At 42.8% G+C, this 18,768-nt stretch overlaps 1 protein-coding gene across 1 annotated transcript in view; it reads left to right on the top strand.

Moving 5' to 3' along the window:
• The window catches only part of DNER (delta/notch like EGF repeat containing), a 377,854-nt gene extending 359,692 nt beyond the window's left edge, over positions 1–18,162 (top strand). Inside the window, exons 12-13 of the mRNA XM_043445991.1 lie at positions 10,205–10,451; positions 17,135–18,162. Coding sequence (XP_043301926.1) covers positions 10,205–10,451; positions 17,135–17,246 — 359 coding nt within the window. The 3' untranslated portion in view covers positions 17,247–18,162. The remainder of the gene's footprint in view (positions 1–10,204; positions 10,452–17,134) is intronic.
• Positions 18,163–18,768: the final 606 nt, after the last annotated feature.

Here is an 18,768-nt window from a genome sequence, read left to right on the forward strand (position 1 = left end):
GTTTCTTTCTAACCTGGAATATCTGTGATTTTCTGAATTGGCTGGAAACCAGGAGGAGGGTGCCTGCAAGATACAAGGTCAGGTTGGTAAATCTCAACAGGAATGCTCAGAAGGAGAACAATGGTTCTGTTAGAGTTACAGACAGTCCTGCTGATTGAGAATCAGCCAGTTCTATACACTGAGTCAATCCTAAAGGAAATCAACCCTGAATGTTCATTGGAAGGACTGATGCTAAAGCTGAAGTTCCAATACTTTGGCCACTTGATGCAAAGATCCAACTCATTGGAAAAGACCCTGATTCTGGGAAAGGTTGAAGGCAAAAGGAGAAGGCAGCAGAGGATGAGATGGTTGGACAGTATCACCAACTCAATGGAAATGAATTTGAGTAAACTCCAGGAGATAGTGAAGAACAGAGAAGCCTGGAGTGCTGCAGTCCATGGGGTTGCAAAGAGTTGGACGCGACTTAGTGACTGAACAACAACAACAACGTATATTGAGCAGTTGAATCTATTGTTAAGCCACTGAATTAATAACATTCTGCGGTTGAGAAGTAGCGGAACAGGTTATCTTGGATGCATGCTTTCAGTGAATAATCCAGGGCCTCCTATTGTCAGGTGTCAAGCATTGTTGTTGGTGTTCAGTCATGCATAGTGCCCAGAATATAAAGGTTAATGAAGCAGCCCTTGTCTTCAGGATCTCATTATCAAAGGGTCGATCCTCATATGTGATGGCAGTTGCTGTATAAGACTTCCCTCAGGCAGCTCCAGGAACCCAGGCAAGGAGCAAGGTTGGCTGTCTGGGGCTTCCTCTTCCCCGAATGCATGGAATTTAATAATGGTTGAAGAAACCCATCAAACAGTGAGCTGAGTAGTCTTTATTGTACAAATAGATTCAGTTCTTTGGTTTTTGTATAAACTAGGATTCTTAAAAAAAAAACAAACCTGATTTAGGATTAACATATATACACTACAATATATAGACTCCCCTAGTAGCTGAAGAATCTACCTGCCAGTGGAGGAGATGTGGGTTCAATCCCTGGGTTTCGAAGATCCCCCAGCAAAGGAAATGACAATCCCCTCCAGTATTCTTGCCTGGGAAATCCCATGGACAGAGGAGCCTGTTCACGGTCTGTACACCTAGAACTAGCGCAACATTGAAAATCAACCATACTTCAATAAGAAGTCAAAATAAAATGAATTAATCTTCCTCCCCATCAATACACCCCCTCACTTCACTCCCCAAAGGTAACAAGTGTTACCCATTTATTATGGATTCTTTCAGATGATTTTAGTCACTATATAAATCCCATTTTATGGTAGCTCAGATGGTAAAGAGTATGCCTGAAATGCAGAAGACCTGGGTTCGATCCCTGGGTCAGAAAGTTCCCCTGGAGAAGGAAGTGACAACCCACTCCAGTCTTCTTGCCTGGAGAATTCCATGGACAGGGGAGCCTGGTGGGCTACAGTCCATTGGGTTGCAGAGAGTCAGACAGGACTGAGCAACTAACACTTTCACTTTCATACACACTGTCCAGCATCTTGCATTTATCCTTAATATATCTTGAATGCTTACCCATGTTGACTTAGTACAGATCTTCCTCAATTTTTAATATCACACAATGTTTCAATTTCTTAAATAAGACCCCTGTTGATCGACAAATAACTTATTTTCAGGTTTTTGGTATTAAAAAGAATAGTAGAGTGAAAATTCTTATGTATGCATTTACTTGTATGAGAATATCAGAATATCAGTAGGAGAAATTCTCAAAAATGGAATAGTCAAATGAAGGGGTCCTCGAATTTTTCACGAGCATTTATTTATAAATTGACTCTTTGCAAATAAAACTTCTCCTCTTGGCAGCAATGGTGTTGGGGTCTGAGGTTGATTTGCAAATCCCACTTAATCCATAATTACTTTATTAAATACTCTGAACACCACTGACCTCTGGGGAGCAATTGTGGCTAGATGTGGTTTGCAACCATCACCATCATCTTTCTTCAGAACTCTTTTCATCATGCAAAACAGTAACTGCCCATACTTCCTCCCCCAGCCCCTGGCAGTCAACTAGCTACCTTCCTTCTTGTTTTCTTCCTTTCTCCCTTTTTTAGTTCCTTCCTTCCTTCCTTCTGTCACCCATCCCCCACTCCAGCCTCTAGTAACTACCATTCCACTGTGGGTTTTTTTTTTCCTTTATGTTGCGCATGTAACTGACATCATACAGTATTTATCTTTCCGTGTCTAGTTTGTTTCACTCAGCAGAATGTCCTCCAGTTCATCTTCATGGTTTTAAATGTCAGGGGCATCTTTTCAAAGATGCAAATCTGAACCCTCAGACCCTCCTTCCCACCACTGTTTCCACACCAAGCTGCTATTAAAGTACATTAACGACTAAAGACCAAAGGCCATGCTATAGCCTGTTGGAAGCTGTAGGACTGCCCCTGCACTAAGGGGAGCTGCCCCCACCCTCACTCGGCCACTCTCCGGCTCGCTACCCGGGGGCAAGCAGCCACCCTGTCCCCGTTCCATCCCCTCACTCTGCTCGCCACACCTCCCAGGTCTTTGCCTGGGTCAGCCTTCCCTTCTCTCCCTCCATCCCCGGCTAATATGTGCTCCCCCTTAGAGCCCTGCTTGCTGTGGACCCCATCATGAAAGCTCTCCTCATTCCCCAGTTAGATGGCACAGCTTTTGTCTCCTCCCGAGGCACTGTCGCCTTGGTCTCTCAGGGCTTAGCATGCTTGCACTTCCACATCTCTGAAAAGACTAGGGGACCCATGTGCACACTGTTCTCTAAGTTTTCCCTTGCTCCTTATCCCAGACATCCAGTGTGAGGCTTAGGACATAGTACATGATGTTGTTGTTCAGTCTTTTAGTTGTGTCCGACTCTTTGTGACTCTATGGATTGCATCATGCCAGGCTTTCCTGTCCTTCACCGTCTCCCGGAGTTTGCTCAAACTCATGACCATTGAGTCAGTGATGCTGTTTAACTATCTCATTGTCTGCCTGCCCCGTCTCCTCTTGCCCTCAATCTTTCCCAGCATCAGGGTCTCTTCCAATGAGCTGGCTCTTTGCATTAGGTGGCTAAAGTATGGGAGCTTCAGCCTCAGTTCATACACAGTACATAGTAGTTGCTTACTGATACTTCTTCAGTAATGGGATCACTATGAGGGATTCAAGCGCTGCCTTCTGTTCCCTCCCCTCCTGCCTCTTCTGAAGGTTAACAAGGGTGTTCACTTTTCCCAGTCTCATTGACTGCTTTGGTTGTCAAGCTAACTTTTAGCTACAGAAAACATAAATTTGAAATCCCTCCTCACAGTTATTCTAGGCAATAGATGGTTCCAAAATTCTCTAGCTATCTAAGTGATATCTACCTAAAACACAATTTTACTCGCTTTCAAACTTTTTTAAAGTATGATTGGGGCATAGAGTTGGATTATTGTAATGTTGAATGCTTTGCCTTGGGAAGTAACCGAGATCATTCTGTTTATTTTGAGATTGTACCCAAATACTGCTTTTCGGACTCTTTTGTTGACTATGAGGGCTACAGCATTTCTTCTAAGGGATTCTTGCCCACAGTAATAGATATAATGGTCATCTGAATTAAATTCACCCATTCCAGTCCATTTTAGTTCATTGTTTTCCTAAGATGTAGATGTTCACTCTTGCCATCTCCTTCTTGTGATTAGTAGCTCAGTCGTGTCTGACTCTTTGCTACCCCATGGACTGCAGCCTACTATGCTCCTCTGTTTGTGGGATTCTCCAGGCCAGAATACTGGAGTGGGCTGCTGTTTCCTTCTCCAGGGCATCTCCTTCTTGACCACATACAATTCACCTTGATTCATGGACCTCACATTCCCGGTTCCCATGCAGTATTGTTCTTTGCAATGTCGGACTTTAATTTCACCACCAGACGCATCCACAATTGAGCATTGTTTCCATTTTGGCCCAGCCTCTTCATTCCTTCTGGAGCTATTAGTAATTGCCCTCCCGTCTTCCCCAGTAGCATATTGGACACCTTCCAACCTGGGGGGCTCATCTTCTGGTGTCATATCTTTTTGCCTTTTCATACTGTTCATGGAGTTCTTGCGGCAGGAATACTGGAGTGGTTTACCATTCCCTCCTCCAGTGGACCACGTTTTGTTAGAACTCTTCACTGTGGCCCATCCGTCTTGAGTGACCCTGCACGGCATGGCTCATAGCTTCATTGAGTTAGACAAGCCTCTTCGCCATGACAAGGCTGTGATCCATGAAGGGGTTTTAAATACAGAGGTGGACAAATTAAATAATCTGACTAGATTCACCCAGGTAAGTGAAAGAAACACAGATACAGGAGATGTATTTTAGAATTAAATTTACCAATCAATCAAGGTCTCTTTTTGGTGGAGGAGAGATGGTCAGTGGGTCAGCATGGTGGCTGACTGTGTTTTTACCTTGAGCAGAGGCTATGAGTCCAGCCCCAATGTAGCTCCTATTTTAGGACCCATTGAAATCTTAAAGGCGACAGCACTTGAGAAAATAACAAACCTCAAGCAAATTGAGTTTGTGCTGAAATGCAGATGCTCCCTGAGACCCAGGAGTGTGACATTTTCCCTGAATAGCTTGTGTGTGCGTTCCTGGTCATGTACCTGCCCAGGCTGGTGAGGTCATGCCGTCCAGTGTGTTCTGGTGCATGGATCTTCCCTGATCTCTGCAGTAGCCGACACAGTAAATGATTCCTGCCGCTGGACTCCTGGGATGTGGCGCAGCGATCTGGGAGTGGCAGCTGCAGCCACCTGCTGCTGATATATCCTCTGCCTCGCAGACCAAATGTTGGATTTATTCAGATCCAGCCTGGCTACCAACCGATTACTGTGCAAAGCAGCCATATTCACTTATCAGACAAGTTTCAGATGACAGTTTAAGGTGGAAAGAGCAAGGAGAAAGGGCAGAGGGGGAGAAACAGAGGTTTCAGGAGAAATCTGGAGAAGTTTTTTTCGAAAGTCTAAACAGCTTGGAATTCAGAGTTTGGGGAAATAGAACAGATGGTCAGAAATACAAACGGTTTAGACAGCTCATCAGGCCTGGGGCAGTGAGCCCAGCACATAACCTAGCACAGTTGTTTGTTTTTCTGCGAGAGTGGCCCTGTGCAATTGTGCACTGGCTGTGTGTATGCCGTCAGTGTGATGTGAAAGCTATTTTCATGAAGGTGTGCATCAAGAATTCCTGTGGCAGCCATAGCAATCAGATCTGAGCACTCCACCAAGCTGGAGTAGAAACAGTATTGGATGCCCTTGTGATGATGCTCAGTGAGTGTTATAGCACACTCCATGAGCCCTGGACTCCAGCCTACAACTGAATTTTTCAGAGAATGTTGAAATACTTGGAAATCAAGTGAGTCATGTTCCTTTTCAGCCAGAACGATGACTTGTCTCTCTCCATGTGCACCAGGTATTGCCAAATGAAACGGCTGCCAGTCGGGCTCGAGTCTTGGTTTCACAAAACACCTCCTCTCTTCCATTGCGAGCATTTATTCGCAGTGATTTATGTCCTTTTCTGTCTGCCTGTGTGTGAGTTGGCTCACACAGCATGGTGAATGCACGAACGGGCAGTCTTCTTGCTCCACGGGCTGTGTGAGCTTGGGGCAGGCAGACTTAAATGGCAAAACCAGTCTTCAAGGGCTGTGGTGAAAAACTCAGGAGCCAGACGGTCTGGACACAAACTCAGAAGTCACTTCATTTGCCCCAGTCTTCTCAAGCTCTCAGGAACCATGCAGGCTCAGGGCATGGGTCAGTTTCCCATTAGGCTTCTTGGAAAATGGTCTGCACACTCGGATCCTTGTTTGGCTGTTTACTTGTGCTCTTCTGAAGGTTGTAACTTTTCAAGGGAAAGAATAGCTGATTCTGAGACTCCAGTGTCCCTGAAGATGTCCCTGGGATGAGAGTATGAGGATTCAGAGGTCACAAATACTTTCATCTAAAAGAGAACAGTGGAAAGAGGCCTGAGGATTTCACAAGAAGTAAAGTGTAAAGTGAAGTCACTCACTTGTGTCCGACTCTTTGCGACCCCGTGGACTGTAGCCTGACAGGCTCCTCTGTCCATGGGATTTTCCAAGCAAGAATGCTAGAGGGGGTTGCCATTCACAGGAAGACAGACCTATTTTCACCCATACCTTGAATCTGATTTCCAGGCACCCAGAGTCCTAATGTGGAAGTGATGGCCTGGAGAAGGTGATGGTGGAGGTGGTAGAGTGGGTCAAGTAGAGAAGACAACCCCTTTCCCATGGAAGTTTAGCTTCTGTTTGGTCTTAACCTAGCCCTTTTTCACCTTTGTGACTTCCTTTCAAATCCTGATCACGGTATCTGTATCATTCCATTTGTTTGCAGGTCTGTAAACAGGACATAATTTGACACTGTTGACCTGTACCAGACACAGAGACTATGTCCCATCCATCTACTTTTTTCTTACCTGTCCAGGTTGGTGTTTTTTGAGTGGGCACAGGGCAGTGCTCAGTAATCTTCAGCTCAGAATGTGCCCTGAGGACACCATCCTCCTCCTCTGTACCCTTCCTTTGTCCGCCACCACCGGGACCACCACCACCCATCACGTGCCCAGCAGTGGACTTTTTCTTCTTTACATGTTTTCTAACTTGTGCTCCCAACATGTCCATAGGGGGTATATGTTATAATTGTTGTCTTATAAATGAAGAAACTGACGCTCAGGGAGGTCAAGCCGGTGTTGCAGGTGGGGACTTTTCCTGGTGGTCCAGTGGTTAAGAATCCACATGCCAATGCTGGAGACATGGGTTCAATCCCTAGTCTGCAAAGATCCCACGTGCCTCAGAGCAATTAATAAGCATGTGAGCCACAACTACCCAGCTGCAGCTCTAGGGCCTGCATGTCACAACTATTGAAGCGCGCACACCCTGGAACCCATGCTCTGCAGCAAGAGAAGCCACTGTAATGAAAAGCCCTCCAATGAGAAGCCCTCACAAGGCAACTAGAGAGTAGTCCCCATTCATTGCAACTAGAGAAAGCCCACATCCAGCAATAAAGACCCAGTGCAACCAAAAATAATAAATAAGTAAAAATTTTCAAAAATACTACAACTGCAATGAAAGCAAGGTTAGTGTGATCCCAAAGCTCACACGCCGTCCACTAGTTATGCAAGAAGATAATCTTATGGGTGTTTTCTTCAAATGACTTATCACTTATTTTTTATTATAAAGAGACTATATTCTTTTTTTAAAAAAGCTGAAGAAGACTGAGGCATATAAAGAAGGTAAAAATCACATGTAATCATGCTTTTCAGAGATCACTGTTGTTAGCACCCTGCTGTGTGAGGCAGAGGCTAAGAAGTTGGACCTGGAGTTACAGTCAACACTCTCACCCAGGAAGTGGTGTCAGTTTCTAAGCTTTGTCTATAGAAATGGGGAGAAAGAATGATATATTTTCTGGTGGTTATGCTGATCAAATGAGATGTTTTCAAAAAGCTTAGTGTAGTAAGAAAATAACATAGGTTTATCATTATCATTGCTTCATCCTGAGCTTTTCAGTATATAGATAGACGTTGGAAGCTCATCTGAAACTTCTTGGTCACTCAGATGGTAAAGCATCTGCCTATAATGCGGGAGACTTTGGTTCAATCCCTGGGTCGGGAAGATCTCCTGGAGAAGGAAATGGCAACCCACTCCAGTATTCTTGCCTGGAAAATCCCATGGACAGAGGAGCCTGGTAGGCTACAGTCCATGGGGTTGCAGAGAGTTGGACACAACTGAGCGACTTCACTTTTGGAAGCTCATATGTGATTGTAGTATACCAGTAGGTTCTGTTTGGTAATCTTTTTTTATCCTTTTGCTACTTGATGAGTAGCTCTCCCTCTCACCAGGGCTTCTCAGATGGCTCAGCAGTAAAGAATCCATCTGCAGTGCAGGAGACGTGGGTTTGATCCCTGGGTCAGGAAGATCCCTTGGAGAAGGCAATGGCAACCCTCTCCCATATTTTTGCCTGGGAAATCCCCTGGACAAAGGAGGCAGATGGGCTACAGTCCATGGGGTCACAAAGAATGAGATACGACTGAGGGACTAAACAACAACAGCAGTAAAATCATCTCACTAAGAGCTGAATATTTCGGTTGTTTCCTATTTTTCCATGTTTATGAATTGTGTTTATGAATTGTGTTGGTGGGGTGGAGAGAGAATGTGGGGTTGAGGAACTCTAGCTATATCTGTAATATCTTTTTAAATTTTTATTTTTTTTTAAATTATGAAAGTATGATAACATTTACAGGAAAGTTGGAAAATACAGGACAGGGTTATATATAGTTCCACTATATATTACAATTATTTTTTTAAGTAGATAAATTAAGATTTTTAGTTGGAGTTTCAATATCAAACTCTCAAAATTAATAGAATGACTATACAGAGAAGTAGAAGAACATAGTAGGCCTGCAAAGCACTGTGAACCAATTCAACCTAATTAAGATTTATACAGTCTTCACACAACGGTAGGATACAAATTCTATTCAGGTTCCCATAGACTGTAAACTGTGTGTGTATGAAGTCAACTTCAGTCGTGTCCGACTCTCTGCAACCCTATGGGCTGTACCCTGCCAGGCTCCTCTGTCCATGGGATTCTCCAGGCAAGGATACTGGAGTGGGTTGCCATTTCCTCTTCCAGGCGATCTTTCCAACCCAGAGATCAAACCTGGGTCTATTACATCTCCTCCATTGGCAGGCAGGTTCTTTACCACTAGCACCACCTGGGAAGCCCTAGACTATAAACTAGAAGACACTAAAGCATTCCCAGGGATAACACAAGGTGCAGAAATGTCATGGTCTAAAGGTATTGAAATCATCCAGAGTCTCTCATCACTGTGGAATTATGTTAGAAATCAGTATCAAAAGATATTTGAAAATAACCCACATATTTTTAAGTTCAGTGTGATGTAGAGATCTTCTACTTAGCCATTGAAAGCCTCAATAAAGTTAGACTGAAAAAAAGCACAGAGGGTGATTGCAGAGAAGAAAGCATTTAAATGAAAAATTAGTATCAAAATGAGAAATCAATATTAAAGATGCTTTAAGTAGAATCCCATGTATTTGTAAATTAAATGTCCACTTTTAAATGTTGGGTGTATCTAAGAAGTCATCACAAGGAAAATTAGAAAATATTTGTAATAGAGTAAAAATGAAAAGAGAATTTACCAGAATTTGTTGCATGCAGCTGAAGTTGCTCAGTGGAATTAAATGCAACATGGAGTCTTGAATAAGAGATGAAAACAAATAATGGACACTAGCATAAATTTTGTGAAATTTGAACAAAATATATATATTAGTTAATAATACTGTATCATTTGTTAATTTCCTGTTTTTTTTAACAGCATGGTATTTTTTTTTATATACTCAGAATTGGATTAGAAGTTTCAAGCCTCATTCAAAAATTTTTTTAAATCACTAAGATAATAATATTTTTAGAGTTTCAGCAGTTACACTAGATTTTATTGGTAACATTTCATTTCTTTTTAAAAAAACATAAACATTTAAAGCAAAGAAGGTAAAATATGTACATATATTAACATTGAGCAGGGAATACATCTTGGTCTGTGCTTATTTCCTGAACTTATTTTCTAGATGTGTGATAGTTGATGATCTGACATTTGAAAACTGTGCTTCTGAGATGAACATCTTTGTACATGGGGCTTTTATACATTTTTAAGACCATTTTCTCAGCAAAAATTCTGAAAACTGGAATTTCTGTGTCAAAGGATACTCTATGTTGTCCACACACAGGGGTTGTGTGTCAGTTCACACAGTCCCTATTTCTGCACCCTTGTCTACTGTGGTTATCAAAATTTAAAAATAATATTTGGGAACTGATATAGAACTTGCATAGTTAAAAAAAATTATGAAGCCAAGCAGTTGGCGAATTCCTTTTTATATTCTTTACCCATTTTTCTATGGCATGTTCCTGGTTTTGCTTAAGGATTTGTAAGAGGTCTTTATATATTAAGGATATTAATATATATCCTGTAGCCTGCCAGGCTCCTCTGTCCATGGGGTTTCCCAGGCAAGAATACTGGAGTGGGTTGCCATCTGGATTATCCATAGAAAATAATCCTTTGCAGTTTGGACAGCTCTTATATTTTATGTTCCTGGTGTGAGGACGGGGAAGTCTTTCCCCTTCAAAAGGACCCAGCTGATACCCAGACATTTGCTTGTTCTCACCTTCAGACCTCCAGTGGAAGTCCGGGCACATGGCAGAGAGTCTAACCAACATGCCTCGGCACTCTCTCTACATCATCATCGGCGCCCTCTGCGTCGCCTTCATCCTGATGCTCATCATCTTGATTGTGGGGATTTGCCGCATCAGCCGCATTGAGTACCAGGGCTCTGCCCGGCCGGCTTACGAGGAGTTCTACAACTGCCGCAGCATCGACAGTGAGTTCAGCAACGCCATCGCCTCCATCCGGCATGCCAGGTGAGTGGCGGGAGGCAGCAAGCTGGGAACCAGGGTTATATTATGCCCAGGACGTCACATCTGCACGGGGGATGTCAAAGAAAAAGCTAGATTCAAGGTAGTATTGAGGGACCAGATAATTAGACTGCTTTATAAACAAACCCCTTTAATTTGCTGCTAACTTTCTGTTTTCATTGAATACATTCATTTGTTTAATTTGTGTTTATCTCTGCTATAAACACTTGACTCTTCGTCACCGTGTATGAAACAGGTTTTGATGCTTTCTTTTTGAAATGTGTTTAGCTGTGTTGTTCTTCAAGCAGGGTGACTATAAATGATCACATCTGATTTAGTTAAATAAAGTCACGCAGCAGTCATTCTGTTGTTAGAGTTCATATTGTATAAAATAGTGTCTTCTCCTGGGGGAAAGATTCCTGGAGAGACAGGAGTTAGTGTGGTATAGAAATAGCCTGAGTCAGGGTGTCAGACATCTGACATTAAACCCAACTGCTCCATTACTTGATTATAGTTTAGGTAGATGATTCAGCCTTCCACAAATATAGTTCCTTCAACTGTAGGAAGGGAGAACTACCTCCTTAAAGAGTTATGGCAATCAAATTATAAATAGTAAAGGATTGTATAAACAGATAATGCCACATTTACTTCTCCAGTGTATTACAACATGGGAAAAAAATCAACTAATCTAATTTTGTTGATTTTGGTCAGGAATATTTACTATCAAAATGATAGTGATATTGAATGTTAAAAACACCATCTTTTCCTTTAATTGGTAGAACAACCTAAAGCACCTGAATCAGAAAGTCAATGTGCTATAGCAAAAAGAGGGCTGAGTTCGATGCCTTAAGATTGGACCTCCAGGGATCTATTACCTGTATTGTCTTTGTTGGGATGTTGTGACCGATATTGTTCGAGGAACAAGCAGATCCAAATTCTGTCTGAATGGAACAGAAGTTCAGAGGGTCAGAAGGTTCAGTTCAGTGCAGTTCAGTCGCTCAGTCGTGTCCGACTCTTTGCGACCCCATGGACTACAGAACGCCGGGCCTCTCTGTCCATCACCAACTCCTGGAGTCAGAAAGTTAGCCTTCTTCAAAAGGAAACCTCCAAACCCAGGGCTCAGGTCTTAGGATGAGTACAATGGAAACAAAACCCAGAACCTGGGTTCCGGGGAAAGAGCTGGTGGAAGAGAGAAGTTGGGGGACTTAGAGCATCTGTTCCAAAGCCAAAGGCAACTTCTTTGTAGGAGCAGCACTATCCCCATTTCTGTAACTTTGAGAGAGAAAGGAGGATTCAATCCTCCTCCACAGCAGGCTCCACAGATCAGCCTTTGTCATGGACCCCATTTTAGAATCAACTCAGCAACACAGCTTCCGGGAAACCCTGAGGTGAATCCCTGCAAATCTCTTCTTGTTTAGTTAATCTTCCTCTTGCACAAAGGGCAATGGGATTTATTACTGTATGTCCAGTGGGTCCTGGCATGTGGTAGACCTCACTAAAATGTAAGGTCTGAAATGAATGGATTATTCTTGATGAGGGGTTGGCACAGGATGTCTTGATCTGTCTGAAATAGATTCTTCCCAGGGCACCAGCTTAGTCAGTGGTACCAGCCTGCAGGAGTATTTGGAGTATCTTGAAATTGTTGGATGAGATGTAAAAAGAAGAGGCTATGGATACTGTGCTCAGTTGCTCGGTCTTATCCAACTCTTTGTGGCCCTATGGACTGTAATCTGCCAGGCTCCTCTGTCCTTGGAATTTTCCAGGCAAGAATACTGGAGTGGGTAGCCATTTCGTCTCCAGGGGATCCTCCTGACCCAGGGATTGAATGCACATCTCTTGTGTCTCCTGTGTTGGCAGGTGTGTTCTTTACCACCTGGGAAGTCCTAAAAGAAGAGACTAGAAAAAATCTTTTGTGACTCAGAATTCTTCCCAGAAGGGTTTAGTTCACCCAGAAAGAACAGAATCCATGCTTCTATATGGGGATGTATTGGGAGACCCAAGGAAATCAGATTCCCTCCCCGACCCCTCCCCTGAAAGGAATCTCTGGCTAAGGTCCTTTTGCATCCAAGAGGAAGAGTATTCTATCTCAGCCCTGGAATAAGTTAAGATAGATTCTTCTGGGCTTCCTGCTTGTGCAGCCCACTGGGAAGATATTTAACTGAATACTCTTGGAAGGAAAGGAGAAACGTGAAAGCATTTACAAACCTGGTTCTTATGTGGTACTGATTTTTATCAAAAATATTTACTGCAGAATTCCTAACCAACAAGCTCCTGGATGCACCGGTGCTGCAGATCAAATCTTTGATGTTATTACAATGTCTTCCCACATATATTTGAGAACATTCTCGTCCAAACATTTATTTAGCTATGGCCTGGAGTTCTCCAGAGGCTCTGGTTCCCCAGAGGCTCTACCTGGGTCTCTGGCAGGTTGGCCCTTTTGCTCCCTTTTCCTGGAAACCCTGGAAAGGCACTGACGAAAATAGAGGCCTTTTGGTATTCTGCACTTCCTAGTTTTGAGCAACAGCCTATAGCTAATGTGTCTATTTCATGGCCTGTCTCCCTGCCACTATGCTGGAGGTGACACTGGCTCGGAATGACTGCAGCTCAGCAGCTGGGCAGGACGAACTCTGACTGGGTCATTGGTGACGTTCCCCTTTCCCCCAGGAAGTGTCTGGTGATTCTGACCTCAGCAGTCAGTCTGTTGGTGCCGATGATGGGGTGAGAAGCCATGCCCCCCTACTCCACCTTGCCCTAAGACTCATCTGCTCCTCAGCTGCTTTGCTTATGCTCAGGCTGGAAAGACATGCAGGAGGGAAGTCATGACTCTCCAAGTTCTGTATCTGAGGTCACACTCGGAGGCTGACCACCGATTATAGGATGCAAAGCAGAGAGCTGGGAAAGGACAAAGTTGCTCTTTCTCAAAGAGCATCTCCAAATGTGGGCCTTTTTTTTTTTTTTTTTTTTTTAATATTTATTGGGCTGCGTGCATGCTAAGTCACTTCAGTCATGTCTGACTCATTGCGACCCTTTGAACTGTAGTGCACCAGGCTCCTCTGTCCATGGGATTCTCCAGGCAAGAATACTGGAGTGGTTTCCATGCCCTCTTTCAGGGGATCTTCCCAACCCAGGGATCAAACCAGTGTCTCTTACATCTCCTGCACTGGCAAGCAGGTTCTTTACCACTAGCGCCACCTGGGAAGCCCCATTTGGCTGTACTGGGTCTTAATTGTGACATGTGACATCTTTAGTTGGGACACAAAGGATCTAGTTCCCTAACCAGGGATTGAACCCGTGCCCCCTGCATTGGGAGCTCAGAGTCCTTGCACTGGATGGCCAGAGAAGTCCCTCGATGTGACCTTTTTAAAGCCTACATCCACCTGCTCTTCTCCAAGGTGCTGACTAGCTATTGATTTCCAGGTGAATATGAACTAGAAGAATGTACATCCTTTGACTCCTTCGACACTGCTTTTAGTGTCTTTTGTTTCTTTAGTAAAATAAGGTACACAGGACTGGTCACCAACTGTGATGTTTGAATGTCAGTTACCTTCATACCACACTGCACAACTGCTGTTAGTGCTTCTACAATGGTAACATGGCCAGACACAGTGCTAGGTCCTCGGGAGAGAGGACCGTGGGTGATCCTTATAGTCGTCATCAATGGCCTGTAAAACATCTTAGACTTTGTGGGCCATTTAGTCTCTGTGACCAACTCTGCCTTTGTTCTGTGAAAGCACCAGAGGCATTATGAATGGGCACAACTGTGTTCCAATAAAACTTTATTTTAAAAAATAAGCAGCAGGCTATTACTGGCTTGCAGACTATAGTTTGCTAAGCCTAGGCCTACACTGTAATTTTCTTTGGCTTCTACCTTTTAAAAATTTTTTTTAATAATTAACATGTCTCTTTAGGATAAGGAAAAACAGTGCATCGTTCTTAAAAAAGAACAGTTGCATGAAAACTCCTGCCATAACATAGGCAAGCTCTGACATTGGTTTAATGTCTGACAGTTTAAAATGGAATTCCTATAGGCGTTAGCTGATTTCTTAACATCCACCCAGTTCTGAGACACAAAGGAAATATGCCAAGCTGTTAGCATGGGAAATTCAAGTAGGAATGCACATTTGTTTGGCATTCGCCACTGTGATAGGTGTGGGAGATGGGAGGAGAGTCCTATTTCTCTTTACTGTGTTTTATAAGCCATCTTAGCCCCCACATGGTGGACACTGTGCTTTGGGTGGAGGCCTCAGTGTCTCATCTAAGGAATTAGGAGGCTTCTCAGCAGCTCACTAGGTCACAGTGCAAGGAATCCAGTTCCAGTGGTGCTGGGGCATTAGTCGTACTTTAACCAGGTTACCCTTGTACCAGCATTATATTTCGTGACCCCATTAGCACTGATGCACACAGCCGAGCTTCCCATGTAGACCCAAAGCAGTGCCTCCTTGTCCTTCAGTTGACGTGGCCTGTCTGCAAGGATGCATGGCAGCTCTTAACTGCCTTCATGCTCAGTGGGTCCGGAACACTCAACCTCAACCCTGTCTTGTCAGTATCCAGCTCCATGACAATAATTTAAGGTCACAGCCCTTTGAACTATAGCTTGTGGATGAATTGCCTAACATGGAGGCATTGAACTTTCTAGATTTGGAGGAAACAGATTAATTCTTCAAACTGGAATCACGTAAAAAACAAAAATGGATATTATAAACCTATATTCAACCTATTAAGTTGCTCAGATGTTTCCTCTTGGCCAATCAGTTGATTCATAGGCAGTGTATAATTCACTGACCCTCTTGCTGGAGTCCCAGCAGGAAACCGTCCCATGGCTGCCATGTTTGGATACAGTGAGCTTTACACTGGGATTTCCTGATTTTCAAAATTAATTAGATTAATATCATTAGTGGTATATTGTTACCGATATAATGAGCTATTTTATGAGAAATATCTTGTCAAAATGCTTGCTCCATAAAGTAGCCTCTGAAATGTTCAGACTTGAGAGAAAGTGTTAAGAGCCAATTGGCTTTGACATTGTTGCTCCTTTCCTGTTCTCAGATTGTGCAGACCTCAGTCAATTTAGATAAACACATCTCAGGCTGGAATCCAACCCACACTTATGCCCACACAACTCCAGACCTTCAGTGAGGCTAACCTTTTAGGCATGATATTCTTGAAGCCTTTTTAATATTGCCTCCAAGAGCTGTGGTTTCTTAGTGGCAAAATGCTTTAACTCTTTTTTAAAAAATATTTATTTTATATTTATTTATTTATTTGGCTGTGTTGTGTCTTCCTTGTGGCACACGGGATCTTCATTGTGGCATGCAAACTCTTAGAGGCAGCGTGTGGGATCTAGTTCCCCAGCCAGGGATTGAACCCACATTGGGAGCGTGGAATCTTAGCCACTGGACCACCAAGGAAGTCCCCATTTCTCTATTTTTGTACGATGCCCGGTGCCCATCTAGCATGCTTGTGCCTTTGCTCTCCTAAAGGTCAGTAAGTCTTGAGTGAACTGGAATTACAAGATGGATGAGTGTTCAAAAATAAACGATCATATGAAGAATGCAATGTTTTCTCACTTCCCACTTGATTCTACTTCTCATCTCTGTACGTGAGAAGACAGATTTTCCAAGATATAAAAAGAACAGACAGGAAAGGTGGAGAGATGGGTTTAAAGCCATGGTAAACAAGTCTCAAGAAATCCTTGGGGGCCCATCCTGGCAATCCTCTTAAAATTTGAGATTCCTTTAAAATTTCTTTTTTAATAGACTTCATTGGACTTGAAACGGTTAAAAAAAAATGCTGTTTATAAAAGAGAGGAGGGTTGGTGGGCTAGTGGGGAAAATTGTTTAAATCCCATTGCCCTCCAGGGGCCTTTATGGAAGGTGAGGTCCTGAATGGGGAGAGACCACCCAGAAGTTGAATTGACTTGGTTTTAATAATCACCATTTTCAACACTGGTTTAGAGGGAGGTCCTGAAATTGGATTTTGACACTCTTGGGCTTCTGCACATCGGACCTGCCATCAAGGGGTGTTTGATACACACAAATCTGTTGGGACAATAGCTTTGTGCTCAAAGAAACAATGGCCTGTGTGTCCTTGGGGATTGGGGAGTGATAGGTGGGTGGGATGGGATGGGGGGCCCACACAGATCCTGGACCAACACCTCATTATTGAAAATCATTTCCTCCCTCTCCCTTTCTCCTGGTCTTGGGACCTCAGGCTGCCTCTGAGCCCTCATCAGCCCTCCTGCAAGTCCCAGGGAACAGTCTGCACTGTCAGGAAAGCCCACCCAGCCATTCCACATTCCAGGCATCAGAGTGGATGTGAAATAAACTCACCTCTCGAAGCCGCTCTGGGTCTGAGAAGAAAAAGACCAATCGATACACGTTTTCTCAAAACCTATTGAAGAGCCCTCACGCCTGACTGCTTTCCCAAGATTTAACCTACAAGCTTCAATATTAATTTGGACTCTACCTTGTGTGAAATCCATTTTTTGCCTCCCACGCCAAAGGCTAATGTTTATACTCAGTATTAAGATCAGGAAGACTTAAATGTCTGTACTTGCTAGAGAGGATATCTTAGAGTGTTTTATAGTTCCATTTGATTCTTGAATGTAAGTTATTGCCACCATTTACCTTCAATAGGACTTGAGAAGCCATTATTTCTCTAACCAGAGTCCTCTCTCTGTGCAATTTCAGGTTTGGAAAGAAATCCCGACCTGCCATGTATGACGTGACCCCCATCGCCTATGAGGATTACAGCCCTGATGACAAGCCCTTGGTCACACTGATTAAAACAAAAGATTTGTAATCTTTTTGGGGGATTATTTTTCCAAAAGATGGGCTACTACATTCATTTAAATATTTTTAAGAAAAGGAAAAGCTTAAGAAATTTAAGATGTTAGCTGCTCAAAAGTTTTCGGTAGACTATTTAAGAACTAATTTTCTGCAGCTTTTAGTTTGAAAAAAATATTTTAAAAACGGAATTTGTGAAATCCTTAGACTACGTTTTCATGTACTTTCTGCTCTGTAAACGGTAGGCTTTGACTAGTGTGTGTACCTTCCACAGTAGATATTCTCATGAACCAGATTGATTTCAGCAGTGGTTACAGAGTAAGTCTAATCAAGGACAAGTTTGTATTTGACGTGTGAGTGCTGACTTTTTGAGTAGAGTTAGGAAACACATGTAGTATGAACTATAATACAGTATACTCATTAACTTAAAAAGAAGTCTGAAATGTTTGTTCTGTGAAAAAGAAACTAGTTAAATGTACTATTCCTAACCCGAATGAAATTAGCCTTTGCCTTATTCTGTGCATGGGTAAGTAACTTATTTCTGCACTGTTTTGTTGAACCTTGCGGAAACTGGAAACATTCTCTTGAGTTTGTTTTTTTTCCTGTCGTTTTCGTAACAGTCATCAAGCTAGGCCTTGAAAACATACATGATGACAGGGTCTAGCGAGGCAAATTGCGATCGAATTGAATCTGTATTTTCCTCTACCAGTCAAGGTTTTTGTATTGTGAGTAAATTAAATTTATGTTGGAGTTGTTCCTTGCTAAGAGGTAGTAAGTGTAAGAGCATACCGATTCCTTCAGTAGTGAGTATATCTCATAGTGAACCTTTATTTATATCCAGGACATTTTTGTGGCTGTATTCGATTGATATGTGCTTCTTCTGATTCTTGCTAATTTCAAAGAATATTGAATAAATGTTATCAAGTCAAGGATGCACTTGTCTCTCTCTCTGTTTTTTAAAACTATAGAAAATGTTTGGATTTGATATGGTAAAGAATCCACCTGGAATACAGGAGGCCCCGGGTTCAGTCCCTGGGTCAGGAAGATCCCCTGGAGAAGGGAATGGCAACCCACCCCAGTATTCTTGCCTGGAGAACTCCATGGACAGAGGAGCCTGGCGGGCTATAGTTTATAGCGTCGCAAAGAGTCGGATACGACTGAGCAACTAATATATATACATCAAACAAAAAAAAAATCTTACTTTTTAAATTTCTTTTTTTTTTTTTTTTTACATTTTAAATAGTCCAAGGAGTACATTTGTGGCTGCTGGAGTCATTCCTGGTTCCTTTCAGGAGCCCTTCTGACTTCCTAACTATCAGTGAACCATCCCTACTGTCTTATGAGGTGAAAAAAATAACACAAATTCTCATCATAACTCTTGCATCAGAATTTGTCAGTGAAATGTAGCACATATGACTACTGAGGTACATTGAAATCCAGAAACGCTTCTGGACATGATGTGCAGAGAACCTACAGCTTTAAGAAACATCTTACAAAGGCTGCTCTCCTGTGGGGGTCAAATGAAATCGCCTTAGCAA

The sequence above is a fragment of the Cervus canadensis genome, chromosome 24, assembly GCF_019320065.1.
Source record: "Cervus canadensis isolate Bull #8, Minnesota chromosome 24, ASM1932006v1, whole genome shotgun sequence".
In the NCBI taxonomy this organism is placed as follows: Eukaryota; Metazoa; Chordata; class Mammalia; order Artiodactyla; family Cervidae; genus Cervus; species Cervus canadensis.